General features: G+C 34.2%; 1 protein-coding gene across 7 annotated transcripts in view; it reads left to right on the forward strand.

The window, feature by feature from the left end:
• LOC144975115 (protein polybromo-1-like) overlaps positions 1-21,740 on the forward strand; it is a 45,983-nt gene that overhangs the window by 14,744 nt on the left and 9,499 nt on the right. For 2 of the 7 annotated variants that reach the window (XM_078918860.1, XM_078918861.1), the window contains exons 15-36: positions 608-780; positions 1,626-1,755; positions 2,865-3,032; positions 3,964-4,101; positions 5,172-5,257; positions 5,643-5,685; positions 6,207-6,293; positions 6,766-6,978; positions 7,539-7,618; positions 9,331-9,466; positions 9,860-9,961; positions 10,368-10,442; positions 10,951-11,100; positions 11,653-11,734; positions 12,580-12,655; positions 14,219-14,391; positions 14,827-14,966; positions 16,041-16,112; positions 17,471-17,620; positions 18,817-18,942; positions 19,489-19,633; positions 21,364-21,456. In XM_078918860.1, the coding sequence (XP_078774986.1) occupies positions 608-780; positions 1,626-1,755; positions 2,865-3,032; positions 3,964-4,101; positions 5,172-5,257; positions 5,643-5,685; positions 6,207-6,293; positions 6,766-6,978; positions 7,539-7,618; positions 9,331-9,466; positions 9,860-9,961; positions 10,368-10,442; positions 10,951-11,100; positions 11,653-11,734; positions 12,580-12,655; positions 14,219-14,391; positions 14,827-14,966; positions 16,041-16,112; positions 17,471-17,620; positions 18,817-18,942; positions 19,489-19,633; positions 21,364-21,456 (2,638 nt within the window). The remainder of the gene's footprint in view (positions 1-607; positions 781-1,625; positions 1,756-2,864; positions 3,033-3,963; positions 4,102-5,171; positions 5,258-5,642; positions 5,686-6,206; positions 6,294-6,765; positions 6,979-7,538; positions 7,619-9,330; positions 9,467-9,859; positions 9,962-10,367; positions 10,443-10,950; positions 11,101-11,652; positions 11,735-12,579; positions 12,656-14,218; positions 14,392-14,826; positions 14,967-16,040; positions 16,113-17,470; positions 17,621-18,816; positions 18,943-19,488; positions 19,634-21,363; positions 21,457-21,740) is intronic. The other 5 variants (XM_078918862.1, XM_078918863.1, XM_078918864.1 and 2 more) reach the window with 5 other exon arrangements.

The following is a 21,740-nucleotide window of genomic DNA, read 5'->3' on the forward strand; positions in this document are numbered from 1 at the left end:
TCCAAAATATGAAATTTGGGAATGTTGACTCATTTATGCTAAATACAAAAAGTCAAGAGTTTGTAACCTAAAGAGGGAAAACGAATAAAAGTAGAAGAGTTGAAGATTATTAAATATCGTCTTCACCTAGATGAAAATCTGAATAGCTAGACAGATAATTGTCATAAGAATTGCAAGATTTTCCAACCCTCTACTAGCTTGATAAGTCTCCATAAATTGAGCAAGTGTTAAATTTGAAATTTTGGATGTTGCATGTGTTGAAAATTAGAGAAAATTAGCATAAATATTGGGAAAAATATGGTTAATCGAGGTTGGTTTGCAAATTACATTTTGAAGCTTTACTACATTTGAAATAAGGAAACATTTGGATTGTATTTGGCATTGTGTTTATATATCACAATATAGTTCTAATTAGTTATCTATTTAGAACCATACAATATATAAACACAATGCCAAATACCATCCCAGTTCCCTTTTCTTGTGTGCAGAAATTCCTCTTTCGGCATTGAAATTCCTCTGAGTGGTGTCTGAAATTCCTGTGAGCCAAATTTTAAGTTGGCGTCTCTGATTACTTAAATTAACCAATTTTCCCCTCTTTTCTAATCAGTACCCAACTGAGCAAATTTTACTGTCGGATTTTGAGTTGATGTTCAACAATGCCCGCCATTACAACGAGGAAGGCTCTCAGGTGTACCAGGATGCCAACACATTGGACCGTGCCCTCAAGACAAAGTGGAAGCAAATGTCTCAGAGTATAAAGACTCCTTCCAGCAAGGGGAAGTAAGTTTTTTTGTTTTCTCTCTATTGGTTTTATTATTAGTTTTTCTGAGCCATAAGGCCCATGGAGTTTATCCCGGTTTCTGTAGCATGAAGTGAATAATAACAATTGCTTGCTACCCTTTGAATAGGACGCTAGTCTATCGCAAAGTACTTTCCACCAGATCTAACAGACCCAACTAGACAATCACTGCTGTGTGGACATGGGAGGGAGTCAGAAAAAATCTCGACTGCACCCAGGGATTGATCTCTGTCCTTTTGCGTTTGAAGCGAGTACTCTACCAACTGAGCTTTCAAACATACCACTTTTTCTGGATTTTAAAAAATTTTTTTCATAAAAAAATTTCTTTAAATTTGGTCAGTTGCATATTTTTTGCCCAGAATTCTATTTTCTTTTTCTTTTTCAGCATTAGCTGATGACAGTTTCATTGTCAATGAACTTGTATGTGTCAGTGTATGACATAATTAGTCGGATGGTGAAAATTTTGGATTTGCATTTTTTTGCATTTTCTGAAAGAATATACTCCCCAGAGCATTTTAATCTTTATTTGAAGTAAATCGGGGGATTTTTCATGAAGTTATGATCAGATGTATGGGAAAGATATCCAGCAACTTTTATCAAACCTCATACTTTTTCAACTTGCATAGCTGTAAAAAATGTCTAGGAGTGAAATTAAGCTTTGATATTCCCCGAAGATGTACAAAAAGGGTTGATTGAATCATTTATGACAACTCATTTTTTAATAAAAATTGACCTTCTAACTAAACTTGGCAATATCTCAATTCAAACCTTCTCACCATCCGACTGATTATGTCATTCACTGTAACATATGTTCTCTTTTATACAGATCTAAAGGAGCTACAGGTCCCAGCCCTCTATCACAGAAGCTACAAGATTTATATGAAAGTGTGCGAGATTATCAGGATAGAGCAGGTCGTACTTTGTCCACTCCCTTTATCAAGGTTCCTAATAGGAATGTAAGTATCAAGTTTAATTAATTAATTAATTAATTTAAAATGTACTTTTCATGGCTGCCAATTTTTCATATATTTACGGAATTCAGTATATTATAATCCCTCAGTATATTTTCCAATCATCTGCTAAACGTGAAAAAAGTCAGTACATATTGTCTTTTTACTGGAGTTCAGCACTCAGAAAGGGGTCGGTCAATGTGTTTGTGTAAAATTTCAGTAAATTTTTGCCTCCTGAATTGGCAACCCTGACTTTTGCTGAAATTGTTGGAAAATTACTATTTTATCTATATATGCCATATCATATAAGTGAATTTGATTTTGAATAAGCCCTACTGGGGATGTGGTGGTAACACTTTCTTAGAACTTATAAAGCTGCATTTGTCCAGATTAAAAGATTTGAGACAGCAGACCCACCTAGTACTAAGAAAAATTCGTAGAATTACGAATTTTTGGCTCCAGCTACAGAACAGCATTCGCCACTTTAACTCAAGAAATCTTGTTGAAAAAGAACATTTATTTCTTTAGATCCTATATTCAGGACTTTGAAGCATTCATGGCAAATTATTGATTTGTAAAGCTATTTATAGTGACTTTTTATCTTTTTCCCCTTGGAAACTTTTAAAAATTTCAAGTTGGCAGCTCTGAGACAGATTCAGATTTTTGATTTTTTAAAGCATAACTTAAAGCAAAATCAGTCGTAATACTGTTTATTTTCTAAGAAATGGAGATGTGACAAAGTTGAACAACGATTCAAAAATATTTTCTACTGATAATTTACTTCAATACGGTCGGAAAGAAAACAGTTTTGTTCCAATCAGATGTTTTATGTTGTATTTCGTTTTTTTTTCTGGAAAAATTACGTAGATCATTTTATTTACCTTTGGTAGTTCTGGGTCTGGTGTCTTATATGTGCTAAAGGTTACGCCTTTGATGTTATTTAACCAATACAGGATTACGCTGACTACTATGAAGTGATAAAACGTCCAATCGACATCCAGCAGAAATTACGATTTATAGATATATGTAGATATTTCATTTGCCTTTGGTAGTTCTAGTCTGGTGTCTTTTATTTACTAAAGTTTACACCTTTTGCTGTCATTTCACCATTACAGGATTACCCTGACTACTATGAAGTGATAAAACGTCCAATCGACATGCTGCGCATCCAGCAGAAAATGACAACCTCCCAGTATGAGAGTGTAGAGGATATGGTAGCTGACTTTGTACAGGTGTTTGACAACGCTTGTAAATACAATGAACCAGAGTCAGTCATTTACAAGGTAAGCTTGGAATAGTTGTTTTTACAATTATAACATCACCATCACCACCTCCACCACCACCACCACTACCACCACCACCACCACATCCACCACATCATCATTATCTTCAGCATCACTACAAGCATAATCGTCACCATCATTCCATCATTCATTGCTAAAATTATTTCCCATTACCGTCAATTTAATAATCCTCTTCATGTAACTACTGATTTCTCTTTATTTATGGAAATTGTTGCAGTTTGAAGCTTGAAGAAATAAATAACAATGGTTAAAATTGAATGGAAGTTTCAATTGAATTAACGAAAACAGATGATATAGACATTTCGGGTTTTTCCTTTGTTGAAAAAATGTAATAAAGGAAACATTAAAGATGAATGAGTGGTGAGAGAATGATGTTGCAGAGATGAATAAACAAACCAATTATTGTTAACGCTTCAATTCAATTTGACTGTTATTATTTGTCCCTTTATTTATGCATTTTAGTTAATAACAGTAAGAGAAAATGTTTTATGAAATAATAAGTTATATTCAAGGTTGCCAATTTTCCGTATATTTACGGAAATCAGTATGTTATAAACTCTCAGTATATTTTTCAGTCATCTGCTAAACGAAAAAAAAAGTAATGACATAAATGTCTTTTTACTGGAGTTCAGCACCCAGAAAGGGGTCTGTCAATGCGTTTGTGTAAAAGTTCAGTAAATTTTTGCCTCATGATTTGGCAATATTGTATATTGCACAATGCACACAATTTGTTGTATATGATATCCAAATTGGTTGATAGTTGATCATAAAAAGTGCACTCGCCCTCCAGCATCATGGCAAAAAAAAAAAAATTCCTTTTTTTCGTGTGTGACTTGTCATTTTTAGCCCTAAATTCCACTTGTATGTGAAAAGTAAAATTACTTATTATTCTTTGATGTATTTCCTTTAGGATGCTCTGACCCTTCAAAGAGTGTGTTTCCAGAAGAAAGTGGATCTGACCTCTGACTGCATGAACGAGGTGCCAGATGTCAAGGCTCTGGTGCAGGAACTCATGAAGAATCTTTTTATCGCCACCTATAATTATGAGGTGAGATGACACAGCCATTGCAGGGTTAGGATAACAATTTTTCATTCAATTTTTAAGATGGATTTGTAGTTTTTTTGCCTTTAAAAAAAAAGATATGTATGAATGCCTCAGAGCAGTATTATGTGGGGATAGGTAAGTCGTAGAAAATTAAATTTTGAATTGGAATTATCAGAAATACGTTTTTTTGGGTTTTTTTTTTTTACAACATACGAATTTGTATTTAATCTCCATCACACTGAATAAATATTAATCATCAAGTTTCATATTGATGGCTATAAATCCAATTTCCAGCAATTAGTTCATCCCGTTGTAATCCTGCATTGAGATGTAGGTTACATTGAATTTTAGGATTTATTTTTCTTTTGAAGACGGGGCGTGTTCAGCTGTTAATTATTTTTATGTTATTAAGATAATAAAGATACAGTTTTTTTAGTTTTTGTTGTTAATAAGACAATTATCAAGAGTAAGTGACAGTGCTTGGAAACAAAAATAATGCAGAACTTAGAAGAGCAGAGAGACAGGATTTAAAATTGCATCATGTAGATGAGAAACTGTCTTTTTGCTGGAAATTCTGAGTTGTAGGCTGACTTTTAGAAGTGGATTCCCGAGAATTTCTATCAACCCTGACAAGAAATGGAAGCTAACAAAGTTTACTTACTTTTTCTCTACTATTTAACATTTTTTTGGGTGGTTCAAGCACAGACTCTGTACCGTTTAATTTTAAACTAATAATAATATCGGGACTGTTTGGATTTGGCAATCCGGAAGAAAATTTGAAAAATAAAACAAGCAGTGGAGCAGCGTTAGATGCTACATTGGACTGTTTATATGTATGGAAATGACCCTCATGTCCCAAGACTATGATTTTTTTGACCAGCAAATTAAAGCAAGGAACAGACAAATAGACAATATTTCCAAACATACTGCCGTTTTGGTTTTTGATGGTAGTACTTGTTAGGACGTCCTGTTTTAGCTCTTTGAAAAGTTGGCCGCTATGAGGGTCTCCACTTTTGTCAAAATCAGTGCTTGTTTTTCATACATTTGTTGACTGATTTACAACATGATTTCAGGACGAGGAAGGACGTTGTTACAACGACTCATTTGCTGAACTTGCTGAGGATAAAAGTCAGCAGCAGACGAATGGAGAAGTCACAGAGTAAGTGCTTTCTTCAATTCTAGAATTTAATAGATTAGCCATTGATTTGTTTATTTCATTATAGAGAAATTAACATGACATGCCATAGCGGCAGACATTGTAATGAGTCATATTTGTATTGATGATCCTATTTATTTTAAACTCTCTACATTAGAGAATTTATTTTTTGAATCAAAAGTTTCAATGATTGTGATGAAGATTTGAACAGAAAGGATGCACAAAATCACAATGTTGCAGGAACTGTCTCACTTCTCTCTTGCTTTGAGTCAGTGATTTTTAAAACTCTTAATGAATTATTTGAAGAGGGTGGTTTTTATTTTCCCTTTAACAATTTAAAAATATTGTATTTCATTTATTTATTTATTTATATTTTTTTTCCGCACAGACCTCTCTTGACCTTTGATCAGATCAAGAAAAACCTAGACAAAGTGAGTTTGTTGGTGGACATGTTGTTTTCTTTGTAAAATCATTTTCAAAAATTTTACATTTAAAATCTTTTCATTAAAAAAAACAAAAAAAAAAAAAACAAAACAAATAAAAGCAAATCATTTTTTTATAATTTATTACATGAAGTATTTTCTACATTCAGGCTGTGTCTTCATTGACTTGTATGTATAATGTAGACAACCAAAAATTATTGTTTAAAATTTCAATTCCATTTACTTAAGTACTACTCAATTCATCTCCTTTTTAAATTTGTTTCATTAAGATTATTTTTTATTCAAATTGATTAAAATTGACTAATTTGATTTAGTGCTAATGTACATTTTCTTTTCACACAATCTTTCCACCATCCCCTCTCTACCTTTAAAAGATACTCAGAGGAGACATAATGATTATAAAAGATATAAATAACTCTCATAATAACCCTATAACCCTTAGATATTTATATATATGAAGTAATTAAATATTGTTTTCAATATCCTTTCTTTCTTTTTTTGACCATCAGCGTCGCTATCGCCGTGTGGATAGATTCCAGGAGGATATGTTTAAAGTTTTTGAGAGGGCAAGGAAGATGAGTCGAAGTGACTCGCAGGTAAGGACACAAAGGATTCCTTGATGGAATGCAAAGAAATCCAAGCAATGTGAGAATGATATCATAAGAGTTACTTTTACTCGACTTGTTCCACTTGGTCCTGGCAGAGATATAATATATCGGACGGCAACATGAACAATGCTCTTCCAGTGTACCTGGTTCTTGGCCATTTTCTTCATTTGATAGGGTTTGCTTTGTTAGGAGAGAGGTGATAATCGGATCAAGCTAATTTTTTGGGATAATTCATTTCTTGTATTTATCTCTCTGCTTTGACTTGGCACTGTCTTATACACACTTTTTCAGATCTTTTTAATATTTTTTTTTTAATGAAAGATTTGCTGCAATTGTTTTTTTAATATCATGCATTAAAAGTAAAATGAACCCTTTACACCCATTTCAAAGAATATTTTTGGGGGGATTTTAGATAATAAATTTATTATTTTTTATATGATTTTATTTAATTCTTTTACAGCTGTATGAAGATGCAATTGAGATGCAGAAATTTTTTATCAAAACAAGAGATGAACTGTGCAAGAATGGAGAATTGCTTTTGACCCCAGCTCTCAGCTACACAGAACGCCACTTGTCCCAAGCACTAGATAAGGAGCAGAAGGAGAAACAGGCCTTAGAGAAACAGCAGGAGGATGAGGAGAAGAAGAAAATGTTAGAGGACAAGACTGGAGAGGCAAGTCTTAATTAATTTTTTTGTTTAATGATTATTCTCCATCTTGTAAACATGAGCTTTGTTCTTATCTCCTTGATATTTAACCTGTTAACGGCTGTACTCTGGAAAATTTTGTATTAAAAAATTTGACCAGATAACCTTTCCTTCAATTATCGATCAATTTAAATGACCCTCATCTGAGGCGCAGCATGGCTCAGCGGTACGGCCTTTGCTTCGTACCCGAAAGGTACCGAGTTCGATCACCTGCCGCTGCCCTGTGTGGCCGTGAGCAAGTCATCTCGCCCTAGCTCAATTTGCGGCGCTGCACTGCAGCTGACACCTGGGTTATTCCAGTCTTCCCTCGGAATAGACCCTAAAGACAAATTTCCCGTATGGGATGAATAAAGGGAATTTTATTTAATTTTTTATCCTGGCAAAAACTCTCAGACCTGGGACTTGTGAAGTCTCCCATTGTCTCAGGTTTGTGACTTTCTCTTATTCTAATTTATTTCTTCCTTATTCATCGTTTCTTGATTCCTGTTCTGGATTATCAATTGTCTCATTGTTTTGTATTTGCACAGGATTCCAACAATGGGGAAGATGAATGTACGTTCAAGGATCAGACCTACACCAAAGGGGATTTTGTTTATATCCACGCTAGGTAAGTTTTGGTGTTAAATTTGAAATTACTATGTCTAATCAAATGAGACATTTGTTGAAGAATTAATTTGTTAATTAAAAGCAAATCAAGTAATAACAAATAAGCAAACACAGATTATTCGTGCCGGAATAATTATCATGTTTGTTGTTGTTGGTTTAAAAGATGAAAGGTATATCCTTTTAATTTTTTAAGACTTATAAATTCACTTTATCTCACTTTTAAAAAAAGAAAATATCCAAGCCATTTTTTGTTTCAGTACACAATATCAGAGTTTTTAAAAATGTCAACCCTTATAATCTTTAAAAAATGAACATTCTTTAATTTCATGAGGTCTGGTATAATTTTTTAAAATGGCATCTAAGTAACTTTTGTCAAGGTGGGCAGTGAGGTACTTACTTGCTTTCTGTCCTTGACTTGGAATGAGATACCTGGTTTTAACTTTAGCCCTGGCTGAGAGGGAGACAGTCAAATGTATAGTTCATCATCATTGCCTTTTTCACCCTGGGTCAGGGTATAGGCCACAGACAAACAGTTTCCATCCTTCTCTATCCCGAGCTAACTTTTTGATCTCATTCCAGGTCTTACCACTTCTCTGTATATCAGCTTCTTTAATTCTTCTCCATGTTCCTCGTGGCCTTCCCCTTGATCTTCTGCCCTGAGGGTTCCAGTCCAATACTTTCTTTGTTATAGTGGAGTCATTCTTTCTAAGCGTGTGTCCAATCCACCTCCATCGTCTTCTTATTTCCTCTCCCACTGGTTTCTGCTGTGTTCTTTTCCATACTTCTTCATTTTTTATTCTATACATACATTTTATTATGAGTAGCTTACGCATGCACCTGTTTACAAAAATCTGTACCCTCTTTATACATGCATGTGATGCGTTCCAAGTTTCACATCCATACAGTAGGACAGACTTCACGTTTGAGTTGAAAAGTCTTAGCTTTAGTCGAAGGGTAGTTAGTTTTGAGAAATGATTTTTTTTTCCTTGTTAATTATCTCTCTGTCATGCACTGTATTATATTTTGTTTACATAGTATATATGTTTTGTAAACATTTGAGTGTATTCCTCTTAGTGGGGACCTGTGCTTGTGTCTGGATGAGACTTTTAGGTGATCTCAAACCAGGTACTAGATAGTGTGCTCTTGGAATCTACATCTGTTTCCTATTTGAACCAATTCCCTTTTGTCTTACCTTTTCTTGGGTACCTTGATTGTAATTCTAGAACTTTTATCTCATTTTCTTCCTTTTTACTGGCACTGATATGACCTTAATGTGTTGCAAGCGCTGTAAAACCCTTAAAAACAAAAACATCAAAGCATTTTTATGTGGGATAGTAATAATAATAATAATAATAATAATAATAATAATAATAATACTTTATTGCATCCCAAAAAGGAAATTTTTTGTACAGACGTGTTATAATTTACATAATAAGATAAAAATACAATGGAAATAGGATGTATATATGAAAAAGGAGTAGCTCCATAACCAGAGCTGCGCCCTATAATATGAACAATTTCAACACTGTAAAACAGTCAAAACTGTCACTATAAATTAAAAATTGAAAAGATTGCAAAACAAATAAATTAATAATTTAATATTTACATTTTTTGAAAGTAAAAATAGGATAGTCAATGTCTCCTTGATTCTTTTAATTTTGCCCCTCTAAAAACATTGCCAATGATTTGACCTGTAATGTCTCAATCAATCAGAGATGCCCCTCAGCCTCACATCATGGTGATTGAATCCTTTGGAACTGATGAAAATGGACAGAAAACAATCAAGGGCAACTGGTTCTATCGACCAAATGAGACGTACCATCTGGCAACGAGAAGGTTCTTGGAAAAGGTTAGACAAATTAAAAATTTGATTAATTGATTTAAAGTCTTTGTATAAAATAGGGACATGATGTACCATCTGTCCTCAACATTCTTGGGAAAAATCAGATATATTGAAAGATTTGAATACTTCATTTTAAGATCTGAAATAGATAGTAACATGACTCTAGCAATGGTCAAAACATTTATTATGTATCATTTTCTCCTCTTTATGGACTTTATAGCTGTATGTCTAAACGTTTACCAGATTGTCTTTTCCTCTGTATTTTACACATTTTTTCTCCAGTTTTATTAAGTGTTTGAATTTCGAATTCAGGTTTTATTCCACTCAATTTTTGGCATTCGTGTAGTTTTATGACAATCATTTCGCATGTAATAAAATGTATTTTGTTTGTATTTACAGGAAGTTTTTAGAAGTGATACTTGCAATGGCCATCTGATGTCTGATATTTTGGGTCGGTGTTGTGTCATGTTTGTCAAAAACTATTTCAAGTTCAAGCCTGAGGTGAGTGAACTTCTTTCATTTTGAAAATTTCTTTGATTCAGAATAAACATCATGGATTCAGGTGCTTGTATGTTTTTTTGAGATTGAAAGATTGCAGAGCCTTGGAGTTAGTATTTCAGTGGTAATTGAAACCATTGTAATGTATTTATTCTGATATTTATTTACATGAAGCCATACACGTATGTTATTTATATGAAAAATAATGCCTCACAATGCGCTGTACTCCTGAAAAACTTGTATTTAAAATTTTAGTCAGAACATTCCTTTTTCAAATATCAATCAAATAAAATGACCCTCATCTTATATACTACAAAGTGAACAGTTGGGGGTAAAGGAATCCCCCACATATTTTATTATTCTTCATCACAATTTTACCATACATTTATCTCTATTTTTCCCCTTTCAGGGCATTCCAAATGACGATGTTTATGTTTGTGAGTCGAGGTACAGTGTCAGGCAGAGAAGCTTCAAGAAGATTAAGGTGTTTATTTGAATTTTTTTCCCCTATGTTTTGTGTATGCCTGTGGGTTTTTTTTTTGTTTTTTTTTATTTTGTCTTTCTCTCAGAGTATGGAATAAAGATAAGTTATGTTTCATTCTATTCACCACTCAATCTTCATTATAGCCTGTTGTAATGAACAAGTTATGAAGCTGTCCAACAGATGTGGGGTCTAAAGATGCCAGTATTAAAATTTTTGTTAGACATTGGTTTTTAAATCAGGCTTTGATGAAGAGGTTTGTGTTATGGCTTGTCAGTAGTAAATATAAAGCATCTAATACACATAGAGATTAAGTTAAAGACGACAAATAGAGTTTGGATTAAAATGAGATTAAGATTTTATTAAACAAAGGCTTTTCGAATTTGAGAGAGAGAATCAAAGACAAAAAGAATTATGATTATTTTTACCATCTACTTGTCACTTTTTTTTTCAACACTAACTTAAATCCCATTTCCATTGTTTCCTTTTAAAATTATTTTCCAACAATCAGATCTGGCAACCCCAAGATTCCGACAACTACAACTACATTCCCCGTGATATCCCTCTGGCACCGATTCGTGTAGCATCTGTCTTTGCTGTCAAGGAGACCAATGAAAATACTCTAGATGAGAGTGATACTGTCATTGACAGGCTTAGAGTGGTAAGAGTGTTTTTTTTCTCTATTCTGGTCTAGTATATGTGTCAGTTTAATTAGTCATAACTTGACAAATCAACAAAGTCCTCATTATTAAACGTAAGCATTTATATAGCGCAATATCTACTGAACGTGCTCAATGCGCTTTACAAAGCATCCGTGACCACACGGCAACTAAGCCTGATGACTTAGTATACCTACAGCAGAGTTGCTAGCACACGCCTCTTCAGGTCACGTCATGGTCAATGATTATCAGAGCAGGCAAGAATTTTACCTGGATAACAGCTTATTTCTGTTGTATGATGATTGCATTTTTGTTGTCAGAAACCATGCAATAATTATAAATATGAGACGAATTTTAAAGATTTTTCATCGAAACTCTATTTTCAATAAGATTGACTATGTATACAACAATTTTCATACTTCTAGAGGCAAGATAAGGGAATTTTCACTTTTTAAAAATTGGATATATTGTAAATTGCACTTATTATAGATTGTTTCATCACCCCATTCCCCCTTCCCCATCTCATCACCACCACCACCACTATTCCCTCACAGTCTGTTCCATCAGAAACAGAGACAGATGATGGAAATACTTACTACGACCAGCTGTGCACAGCTAATGACTGTTACAAACTTGGTGAGAATGTGCTAGTTTTGTTTTATCTCTGTCCATTTTGAAGTTTTGCTAATTAAAAAAAATATCTTCAGGGGGGCGAAGTGGCCAAGTGGCCAAGCATTGCACTGTCCCGGGTTTGAGCCCTGCTTCAGGCACTTCCTTTTTTTTTCCTTGGGCAAGATTATTAACCCCCAATTTGCTCTTTTAGACAACATGGGTGATTCCTGTTGACATCAGACATCGGGTTTGATGTATTATCAATATTCCTTCATAGAATGCCTAAGCGGAGATATTTTATGATGTTGTGGCGCAAGAGCATAATTTTAAAAAAATGATAATCGTAAGAATATTTGTAGCATGTCCAAGTCGGGTGGAATTTTCAGGTCTTTTTCATTGTTTCTTTGGCAACTGGTCTATCGCAAGTTTTTTCCACTAGGTCCTAATTGGACATATCCCCTAATCACCTAATGGGGCAGCGTGGCTCAGTGGTACGGCCTTTGCTTCCTACCTGAAAGGTACTGGGTTCGATCACCTGCCGCTGTGCTTTGTGACCTTGAGCAAGTCACCTGATCCTAGCTCAATTTGCAGCGCTGCACTGTTTTTCTTTCTAGCATTCAATGCATTAAGATCTAAATTTCTTTTTCTTGATGATTAAATAAGCATTTGTGAAACATGTTTTTGATTTACTTGTGTTGTCTCAAAGATAGATTCTGCCCCTCTGATCTTTAGATTTTTTGAAACACGGAGAAAAAGAAATGATAATCGTGAGAATGAGATATTTTGAAACTTCCTAATGAAAGGCTAAGACATCAATTAATCATTGAACTTTCTCCTGAGGAATTGACAAGTTTATCTTTATTCATCAGGTGACGGTGTGTTCATCAATAATCCAAGTGGTCAGCCAATCATCGCACGCATTGATAAAATGTGGACCGACAACTTGTGAGTAAATAATGATAGTCTTTGTCATGAGTGAAAATTGTCAAGTAGAGAGCAAGCTGTGATTATGGCATATGAAAATACAAAGAGTATTGTTGGTAAAAATAAATGAAAAGAGGATTTGAGTGAATTTGTGTGCATATTGATGACCTGAGTCCCAAACTGTTCAGACTGTAAAAACTCGACTATGCAGGAGATTTTAAAAAACTACAGGCACAATAGTGGTCCAATCATGATGAAGGCTTTTGACTCGTGCTAAAACAAAGCATTTTCAATGGATTGTTTTTACCAATATTTATAGACGTGATGTTGAAGACTGATCTTGGCCTAAAATTAGTAGTAACCTAATCAATTTTATTTGTGAACAGTTTGCGACTGGAGTCATCGATATGTAGTTAGCCATTCGTTTTCCTATCGAGAAAATTTAGCACTATGTTAACACCTTGGCCATTCACTACACTGCTGTAATGTAGAAAAACGTATTAAAATTTTTGGCCAGAAACCTTGTACTTCAAATATTTATCGATTCAACTGACCCTCAACTCGTTAACAACCCTCAAACCTGGTAGTTTGCAAAGTCCCAGGTCTGAGAGTTTTTGCCAAGATGAGGGTCATTTCAATTGATTGATATTTGAAGGACGAGTTTCCTGGTCAAAATTTTAAACACATGTTTTTCCAAAGTGTGATAGTACAGCCATTGGTAGAATTTTTTTTCCAGTGCAATATGTAAAAGTGAAACAACGATCTGTTTATAAAGATCTTCTAGAGATAATTTTTCAAATATAAAGGCAGTAGTATGGCCTTCAGTTGGTAGAGCACTCCCTTCACACTCAAAGGGACCAAGGCTGGGTGCAGTCAAGATTTTTTCTGACCCGCTGTCCACCCAGCAGGGTAGCCGAGTCTTGTTAGATTTGGTGGAAAGTACTTTGCAATAGACTAGCATCCTATCTAAAGGATAGCAAGCAATTGCTATTGTCCCTTTCATGCTATAGAAACCGGGATACATCCAGCTCCTTGGGCCAATGGCTCTAGAGGACTACTTTTTTATTGTTTACTATAGCCTTACTTATTATTAATACAGGAATAATATTTATTTAATTCTCTTCCAAGAGCAAATCGTTCAAGTGTTCCATTGACTTAACTAAGAATTTCTATGAATTTTGGTACTTGCGCATGGAAGGTAAAAGCGTTTATGCTCAATGTGGCGTTTTGGCTATGAGCATTAATTTACAAGCAGAGTGCACTACTAAAGTATTATTTATTTATTTATTTTATTTTTTTTATGTATAAATCCACAAAAGATTCAGCTCCTGAAGTGAAGTTGTTTAGAATTTAAGTTGATCCAACCCCCCCCCCCCCCCCCCCCCCCCCAAGAAAAAAAAAACAACAAAAAAACAACAAAAACGGCCCAAACAAGTAAAGATGATAATATGTGAATTGTTTTTTACATTTTCAAATTCAAACTACCAGATGTTTCTTTCGCTCCAATACTACTTATAGAAATATTTATCATTTGCCTGTAAATGAAAAATAATCTTTTTTTTATTTATTTAATTTTTTTTCCAGAGGAGAGGCCTTCTTCCATTACACAGGATTTTTGAGACCATCAGAAATTGAGCATCCTCCTACCAGAATGTTCTACAAACATGAAGTGTTCCAGGCTCCCCTGGAGGACTGTGCCCTCATCAAGAACATCGTTGGCAAATGTTGTGTGCTGCATATCAAAGACTATTGCTGTAGTGAGTCATTATTCTTAGTGTTATTTAATTTTCAAATTTGCATTGGAATATTTTAAAAATATGTAAAGATTGGATTATTTGAAATATTATTGGAAAAATTGTAGTTGGATTTTTAAAATCAAGATGTATTTGTTCCTAAATTGAACCATTATGTATTTATTAAATATAATACATTTTTTGATGTCAGTGATTGAAGTAAATGATTCTTCAAATCTTGCCATTGAGATTGGAAAAGAAAAAACATTTTGTGAAATTCATTTGTATTTTTCACCAAAATAAACAAAGGTTTTATGTTCGTTGATTATGGCAAAGCTGATGATTTGATGAGTTTGGATTCCATCAAAAACGACTTTATTTTTTATTTATTTATTTAAAATTTTCTTTTTTAGTAGGATATACTTTATGCAATCTAATACTCCTTCTTTTAAATTTTAGGTAGACCCACAGAGATTGCTGAAGACTTGGTGTACATCACAGAATGTAAATATCACGACACAGATAAGTCAGTTAAACGTCAAAAGCTACTCAAAGTGAGTAATGGAATAAGTGGTGAGAGAAACCACATCAGTTTTAAGGTATTTGGTCACATTTGGATTTTAGGCTGGCTTTGCTTGTCCGAAAACCCGGGCATCTTATGAGATTCATGAAAGAGTTTCTGTTTTTCGGCTTGCTTACATACCACCATCATCATCGAGCACCTTCATCATCCAAAGTTGCCAATATTCCGTATATTTACGGAATTCAGTATGTTATAAACCGTGGTATATTTTCCAATCACCTGCTAAACGGGAAAAAGTAAGTGCATAATGTCTTTTTACTGGAGTTCACCACTCAGAAAGGGGTCGGTATATGTGTTTTGAGTAAGATCAATAAATTTTTGCCTGCTGAATTGGCATCCCCGATCATCATCATCGCCATCATCATCATCATCATCATCATCATCAATGTCATTATTGCTATAAACATCATTATAATCATCTTCATCATCGTCATCATCATCATCATTACAATCATCTTCATTATTGTCATCATCATCATTTTTTTGTTATCATCATCATAAATAAATGATAAATGGTAAATATCTGATATCATAAATTACATTCTTATAATATACTTTTGAAGAGGAGGTAAATGGCCTTTGTTATACTTTCTGTCTTAAACTCTAGATATAAGAGTTATATATCATCAATTTATAAAGACTTTTGAGAGAAACCATTTAGCAGACCATATTCATGTCAAATATGAAAACCAGGCTTTTGTGCAATCATACACCTCATGCTCCCAAATTTTTCACTTTTGTAGTTTCATAAAAATATGCAAAATGGAGCATTATCTCATGTTTTCTTCCTTTTCTCACTGTTTTCATTCGTTGCAAAAGAGTAGAATATTGTCCTTTCTTTATGAAGAAAATAGACAAATCTTACATATTACTCAAATATAGCTTCAAGTTGTTTTAGGATATATATGTAGTGGAATTATGTGCTGTTTGTACCTCCATCTTCAATACAGGACCCTAGATATAAAGGCATACGAGAAGAAGGAGAAGCTTTTTTTTATATAGTAGAGAGAAAACAGAAAAAGAAAGCAGTAACTATTAAAAATGAATTTCTTTGATTTTTTTTTGTGGTTTTTTTTTTTTATAATTTCAGAAATACACCTTATCCCCCAAAGTTGTTGATGATGAGATTTATTTCTTCAGGAAACAGATTGCTCTAGAGAAGGTAACAATTGGATGCTAATGTATTTAAACCAAAATTACCCCAACGATCATCACAGATTCACAAATGAGATTAATAAAATTGAGAGAAGACAACATGTAAAAGAGTTATTTTCTAATTAAATTTATTTATTGTTGTTATTATTATTGTCATTATTATTATTACTCTCTCTCTCTGTGGCATATCACTTGGACGTAGCCTCCCACACAGTCCTTCGGAAGAAGTCTCTGTCTTGTGCCCATCTGCCACATTCCGTCACGCCGTTGTTGAGCCATTCCTGTATATCCTGTTGCCATCTTCTTTGTGGTCTTCCTCTGCCTCTTTTGCCCTCCGCCATGCCCTCCAGTACATCTCTCTCTAGTGTGTCGTGTCTTTTCAGGTGCCCAAAGTAATTGAGTTTCAGCTTTTTTATCTTACTCATTAGCAGGGACTTTTTTAGTCCTAGTGTTTTCATGATGTTTGCATTGCTTTCTTTGTTTGTCCACGGGATGTGTAAAATTTTTCTATAGCATTTCATTTCGAAGGCGGTTATTCTCTTTTCTGATTCTTTGGTTATGGACCATGTCTCGCATCCATATATTGCAGTAGGAAAAATACAGGATGTTAGGATCTTCATTTTCAGTCTGACTTCCTCGCTCTTCCAGATTGCCATCATTTTGTTTAGTTTGTTGCTTGCAATTGCAAGTCTTCTCCTGATATCTGGTGCCGATAATCCATTGGCTTCTATTTGTGCTCCAAGGTAAATGAAATTTGTAACATTTTCCAGTTGTTCTCCTTCTATTTCGACCTGAGCAGTGCTGCTTTTATCTGTGCTCATTATTTTCGTTTTCTTTGCGTTTAATAATAGGTCTTTGTCTTCACTATGTTTTTTTACCGATTTTACTAGTTTGTTGAGACCTGTTGATGTTGTCGACAATAGCGCCGTGTCGTCTGCATATCGTAGGTCAGAGATCTTCCTGCCATTTATTATTACTATTATTATTATTATTATTATTATTATTATTATTATTATTATTATTATTATTATTATTATTATTATTATTATTATTATTATTAATTATTATTATTATTTTATTATTATCATCATCATCATCATCATCATCATCATCATCATCATCATCATCATCATCATCATCATTATTATTATTATTATTTCTATTATTATTTTTTGACATCTTTTCTTTAGATTCACCTGTCCAATTGTCTATCCATTCATCCATTCTAACAATAATCCATTCATCGTTATTCACCAGAGGATATAAATAGCTTGAAGCGCTTAGAGCACTGTAATAAAATCTTCGATGACCCATTACAGATGTGATACTCACAATGTTTTACCTATTTTTTCATTGATCCACCAGGAGCCTTCCCCACTCCTAATGAAAGCAGAGCCCAGTATTTTTGTTGACACGGAGGAGTCCCAGGACATGGAGCCAGAGGCCAGCAATGATGGGATGTCAATGCCGAATGAATCATCGCCAAGCCCTGCTCCAACAAGATCCAACAAAAAGGTATTTGTTCAAACATAGCCAAATCATCCAGGGGCCTTGTAACTTCACTCTCTCTCTCAGGTTCATTTACGATTTGAACTGTGTAAAAAAATTTTAAAGGTTGATGCAAAATGATCATTGCAATCATTTTTAAGAATAATATATAAAAAAGACCTTTGGATATTCTTCTATTGATATAAACCAATCTTTGAATACAAAGTATTTTACAAGGTCCTATACGCTCATCGACAATTAATTCATTTTTCCCGATGGATTGGTAGATTGCTTTACTGATAAGCTAAGCGTAATGAATTTCATTATTATGGCAGATTTATTTCCTGCTACCACTTCTTTGGTTTTCTTTTATCGATTCAATTCATTTTCTATTCAGTTTTACTGACAGACTTTAACCAACGTTTTACAGCTTTTCAATACAATGATTTATTAAGTGAGAAAAATAAAAAGCTGAATGAAATCAACAAAAATCACCTCTCCTGATTTTATTTTTGGAGGATTTTCATAATCATTTGGAAACAGTCTAAAAGATTTTTTATATGGATTTTTAGCATTGAATTTTAAAAATCCAATTTATAGAAAAGTCATTATGTTGTTATTGTATGTTCGTCGTTTTCAAAATAGATCAGTGGTTTAGCTCTATTTAAAATCAGTAAAACCAATCCACACATTGTGTGTATGTGTGTGAGAGAGAGAGAGAGAGAGAGAGAGAGAGAGAGAGAGAGAGAGAGAGAGAGAGAGAGAGAGAGAGAGAGAGAGAGAGAGAGGGGGGGGGGGAAGGGTCTCACATTGCACTGAAATTTGCACATATAAAGCTGCAAAAATTAGCTTTTTTTTCCAGCTTTTTATACAGTGCAATATCCACTAAATGTACTCAAAGCACTTTCCAAGGGATGCCTGGCCACCAACAGCAATCTGAGTACGGTGAGAGAATGTGAGTAAAGAGCCGTCTCCAAGGACTCAACTATGCACCAAGCAAGGCTCGAACCCAGGACCTGCCGATCCGAAAGCGAGTGCCATACCACTAGACCACATAGCCGCACATAATGCAGCAAAATCCAACTTGATCCAGTGTTTTGACGATAAAGGCAAATATTCTTATCCAATTGAATAGAAACCATGAGACTTTCTTTCTCTTATGGAATCACACGAGGATCTCTGTCACTATGAAATAATATCATTTCTTCTTTTCCTTCCAACAGAAATCAATAAATCCAAGAAGACAGCCAAGCGGATACATCGTCTTTGCTGGAGAAATTCGAAAGCAGATCGTCCAAGACAACCCAAGCTGTTCCTTTGGTGACATTAGCAAGATTGTTGGCACAAAGGTACGAAGAAATGGGATAGAAGAGGTTTATTTTAAAGAATTTCAATGGAAAGGGAAAATTAGAAAAAGGAATTTTAAGCTCCAAAGGACTACTATCATAACTACTACTAAGCTTATTTCATCAATTATTTTTTTTTAATATGGCAAATGATCTTCTTCTTTCAACTTATCCCACATTTTGCAGGGTTGTCATAATGGATACCACATCTCCATGTATCTCTATTCATAGCATCTTTCTTTTCGTCCTTTACCCTATCCAACCATCTAGTCTTTGGGCATCCCTTTTTCCTCTTTCCCGCTAATTGTATATCCAATACTTTCTTTCCCACATACACCCTCTCTCGTCTCTTAACATGTCCGAACCATTTCAATCTATCTTCTCTCATCTTTATTGATACATTCTTCACTTTAGTCAACCTTCAGTCATTTCTCACATTATCTTTTCTTGTCCAGACAGCATTGCTGGTCTGTCAATCTGGAAACTGATGATGATGTACATAAAATGTGACTAATTGTTTTTTTTTTGGTTTTTAAAAAAAATTCTTAGTGGAGAGCTCTGACAAAGCCAGAGCGTGACGTGTTTGAGGAAAAGGCCAAGAGGATAGCAGAGGAAATGGCAGCAAAACAACAAGAGGCAGATCGAGCCATGAATGAGTCGATTCGCTCTCAGAGTCCCTGGTCAGAGAACGGGGGTAAGGAATCAAGTTTTGTATATCTGTTGGTTTGATATTGTTTTTTTTTGTTGTTTTTTTCTGGTTGGATTGGAATAATTATTGTTGCAGTGCTTGTCCCAGCTCTCTAGATGTTAGATCTCTCTTCTATGTGTTTCTTGTTGATCAAATGCAAATGGTTTTGAAGACATTGTCAGTGAACATTGTTTAACTTTCTCTATATCTTTTCTTGAAGATTTTTAAGAAACAAAGTGTATTTATATTTGGGAAAAAGAGGCAAAAGAATTGAAATTACATAAATTGAATAAATTGGAAAGAATTTAGTACTTTACATTTTGTCTTGTCATTAAGTCTCAATTCCGTACATCAAAGATAATCGCGACTGTGAGTGTGGTGAGGATAACTGGACATGCCTAGGCGTTTATTTTTAAGATGTTTTCATTAGTCCAAAAAGTATAAAAGAAAATAGTTATCACAGAGATGCAATTTGTCCAAGACTGTTGTAATATTTTGCTCCACTTCCACCATGGACATTGCTCTGTTGTCAATTGATATCCATGCCTGCTGCTTTTACTTTGCACTGTTTGTCATATTTTAAAACAGCAAAATATTGTTTGTTGTCGAATAGCATGTGATCCCACTTTTGTTTTGTATTATTAGCAAGCACTGTTCTGTATGTCATTATTTCAATTTTTGTTTTGAGTTGCATGGTCGAGTTTTATTTGAATTTTATGCTTTATAAATTAATTTTGAATTTAATTTTCAGGTGTAAAAATGTTGATTTTTTAAAAAGAAAAAAATCAGATTCAGATTTTTTATATTTTTATATGGATTTTAGAAAATGGATGAAAATATTATGTTGAGATTCTTCTGTCCGCAATAAGGACCTTATACCTGAATTTAGTTATCGCTGTATATAAAAAAGCTGTTTTTAATATGCCTTACATAGCATGAACTTATTTTATACATTTAAATTTAGATGGAGGGTGAAATCATTGGTTATGAGTATAATAAATATTCCTTTCTCTCTCTCTCTCTCTCTCTCTCTCTCTCTCTCTCTCTCTCTCTCTCTCTCTCTCTCTCTCTCTCTCTCTCTCTCTCTCTCTCTCTTCTCTTGTCCCTCCTCTCTCTTCTTCTCGCTCGCTCTCTCTCTCTCTCTCTCTCTCTCTCTCTCTCTCTCTCTCTCTCTCTCTCTCTCTCTCTCTCTCTCTCCCCTTTCATTGCCCCCCCCCCCCTCCTCCTCCTCTAGGCTTTTGATATGTCCCTATCAATTGCTTTAGTTGTAGAATGTAATTTCTTTGATATTCTTATTTCCTATCCCATCCTATTATTTAGTTTAGTTATTGTTGTTTATTATTTACATTTCACACTTAGTATTTATTTGAGGGGAAGCTTTTTCTTTTTTCTTTTTTTTTTTTATCCCCTACCCATTTAAATAAAAAAAAAAAAAGAAAGGAAAATTGAAAACCAAAATTATATAGATGGTCTATTTCTATTTTGATTGAAAAGAATGATTCTGAAATTTTTTAAAGATTTAAAAAAAAAAAAAAATTTTTTTTTCGACTGCAGAGCAAAAAGCACTCCTCATATTCGCCCATTGTGTTTATGATTCATTTGTCAGACATTTTTTGTTTGTTTTTTGCATGAAACATGCTGTTGTTTGGCTGTTTTATATATTTATATATATCACAATTTCATGTGTTTCTGAATGCACCCCCCATCCCCTCATTTTGTCCCTGTATCCCCGTCAGTAGTACCGCACCCCCCACCCCCCATGCCCCAACACCCCATGTCCCCTTTCCATATGGGTCATCCTGCCTACCCAATGGCTGCCACGCCTCCTGGTGAGTGTTTTGTTTAGATTTTACATACAATACAATACAGAGCTGCCTACTTGAAATGTCAGAAAATTCGTAGTTTCCAAGGGGAAAAAAAATGAAAAAGACACTATGAATAGCATTACAAATCTATTATTTGCCCTCGGCATAATCAAAATATGCTCCACAGTCCTAAATACAGTTTCTAGGTAACCAAACTCTCCTTTTCAATGAGATTTATTGAGTTAAAGAGACGAATGCAGTTCTCTAGCTGGAGACAAAAATTCGTAATTTTACAAATTTTTCGTAGC

The sequence above is a fragment of the Berghia stephanieae genome, chromosome 6 (genome assembly GCF_034508935.2).
Source record: "Berghia stephanieae isolate SIO BIC M18660-M18661 chromosome 6, UCSD_Bste_1.3, whole genome shotgun sequence".
In the NCBI taxonomy this organism is placed as follows: domain Eukaryota; kingdom Metazoa; phylum Mollusca; class Gastropoda; order Nudibranchia; family Aeolidiidae; genus Berghia; species Berghia stephanieae.